The following is a 2,497-nucleotide window of genomic DNA, read 5'->3' as shown; positions in this document are numbered from 1 at the left end:
GTTCATATGAAAAATAATACAACAATTAATAAACAATAACACAGGAATAAATTGTGTTTCACGAACTCCAACTGCAAACCTGGCTTTTGCCCACCCTGTATAGGCACTCAGATTCCCTCGAAACAAGGAATTCACCTCCTGGGAGACAGCTCATGATGTAGTGGGCTTAAATTAGTCATGAGACTGTTGTAGGAGGCAATCACTTATAAATGGCATTAGATCATTTAACAGTTTCTTTGGTACAAATTAAATTCACTGCGTGTGCAGTATCTTTTGGGCATCACTTAAAATGCACATGGATTTTTTTAGCCGATTAAGAGGCAATGCCGACTTCCCTGTACATCCCTTTACCTTAGTTACCTTTCTCATCATATTATTGTGTGGACATAAAAGATTGTAAAATATGAAGTTTTATACAAGTATTAGGAATTTCTATTCTTTGGGAAAGTTTACCTGGTATGCCCTGTGATTTCTATGTGTTTTCTTTTCATTTTAATGTTGTTATGGTTTGATCTAATGCATTAATTCAACATCCGTTGAAACCACTCTTAAGCTGGATGCTGGGGTGGTATGGAGAAAGGGATGCCAATTGGTAAGGTCTTGCCCCTGCCTGCAAGTACCTCAAGGTTTAGTCTCAGCAAATTAAGAGCTCGATATGTCACTAGGTATTTTTTAGATAGCGATGTTTACAGAACTATCAGTAAAAAGCATGCTGAATGACACTGGTTTTTGTTTGTTTGTTTTAGTGCTCCAAGGGTATACTATTCCTAAAGGCACAGTGATAATACCCAACTTGTGGGCAGTGCACAGAGATCCAGCCATTTGGGAGAAACCTGATGATTTCAACCCTAATCGATTTCTGGATGATCAAGGACAACTTATTAAAAGAGAAACATTTATTCCTTTTGGGATAGGTCAGTTAAACTTTATTTTCTTCATGGCATAATTGAAAATGAAGTAGAACCAAAAGAATATTTTATTATTTCATAATACTGTTTTAAAAATGTTTCTTTCCGGGCAAGCTAATATAAAAGATAAATCATGTAGATAATACATCTCCGCTATGTTCATTTCAGATTTTTAAAACGAAAGGAAAGCAATTTGGTTTTAAATCTTTAAATATGCCTAGGAATCTTCGTCGCTGAACTGCTCTGGTGATGGTTTGAGTGCCAGGGAACTGCTGGAGTTCAGAGCAGCTTCTGACTTTGATGGCTGGTGGGTGAGAGGGGTTCTCTATTCTCGGCAGCCGCTCCTTAGGTTCCTAGAGAAGGAATACTCCGGAGAGTCGTAATCTGATTTATTTTCTCCCTAATCATCCAGGTAAGAGCACAGGAAAGAAACAAGTAGGTACAGAAGCAGGAGGAGACAAGAATCAGATCGGTCTCCAGTTCCTGTCTAGGATGAAGATAGGTTTTTATGAGTAGGGGTTAAAATGTGAGCTCCATATATAAAAATTTTAATCAGCATTACTGTGGGAGGTCATGTGGTATATGTGGCAGTTTTATTTTAAAACTCTGTATCTGTATTTAAGACAATTTAGATATTGCATATAAATGTGTCCTTTTAGAGACAGGAAAAGGGGTGGTATTATAATGCTTAATTTTTTCCTGCTCTTATTTTAGGGAAGCGGGTGTGTATGGGAGAGCAGCTGGCAAAGATGGAACTCTTCCTGACGTTTGTGAGCCTGATGCAGAGTTTCACATTCGCTTTACCTAAGGATTCTCAGAAGCCCCTTCTGACGGGAAAATACGGTCTAACTTTAGCCCCGCATCCATTTAATATAATCATTTCAAAGAGATAAAGAACATCTCTGAAAGGAGATGGTGAACAGGGTGTAAATACATGTCTTTCTAAACACATTCTTCTTTCTACACTTGACAGCGGATCCAGCAACTTAGTGGATCCAGGGGAGGCTCAGGTTGGAGACTAAAAAGAGGGTAGGACATATGGAAGCTTTCATCTTGGGGCTCCTCAGCAGGATACTTTTAGTAACGCTTGTCTGTGACTTAGGGAATGGGACTAGAGGACTGGATTGGGAAGCAGGAGATTTGGATTTTATTCCCAGTGGCTTCTACCAGTGAGCATTTCTTCTCATCTCAGTGCCTTAGTCACTTCATGTGGTAACAAAACTTGCCTTCTCTCTCTCAGCATTAACGAAGGTCAAATGCCCTGTATCTTTCCTAGCATCACCAAAACACTGTTAAGTTCCGAAGAACAAATTTAGGAATAGAAGGTTCCTAAACATGAAAGTGGAGCTCAGACTTGAATACTTTGTCAGAAAAGGATGTGAGTTTAGGCTGAGTTAGAGCTTTTCTTGCCACAGATCTTATGCCAGTTGGGGGGTGGGGTGGGGTGCGGGTTGTTCTTGTTAATCTTTTTATGATTTTAGTTTTTACTTTTTGTAGACATGGGAGGAAGTGGATGTTGAGGAAAGGTCATAGTCTGAATTTATATGTCTACCTTCCATTTCAACTACATAACAGCCAGTAGCTGAAGA

General features: G+C 39.2%; 1 protein-coding gene across 1 annotated transcript in view; it reads left to right on the top strand.

The window, feature by feature from the left end:
- Nucleotides 1–2,483, top strand: part of LOC102771711 (cytochrome P450 2U1) — a 24,532-nt gene extending 22,049 nt beyond the window's left edge. Inside the window, exons 4-5 of the mRNA XM_006778905.2 lie at nucleotides 747–914; nucleotides 1,623–2,483. Coding sequence (XP_006778968.2) covers nucleotides 747–914; nucleotides 1,623–1,801 — 347 coding nt within the window. The 3' untranslated portion in view covers nucleotides 1,802–2,483. The remainder of the gene's footprint in view (nucleotides 1–746; nucleotides 915–1,622) is intronic.
- Nucleotides 2,484–2,497: the final 14 nt, after the last annotated feature.

The sequence above is a fragment of the Myotis davidii genome, unplaced genomic scaffold, assembly GCF_000327345.1.
Source record: "Myotis davidii unplaced genomic scaffold, ASM32734v1 scaffold967, whole genome shotgun sequence".
NCBI classification, from domain to species: Eukaryota; Metazoa; Chordata; class Mammalia; order Chiroptera; family Vespertilionidae; genus Myotis; species Myotis davidii.
This window is presented reverse-complemented; position numbering and strand designations above follow the sequence as displayed.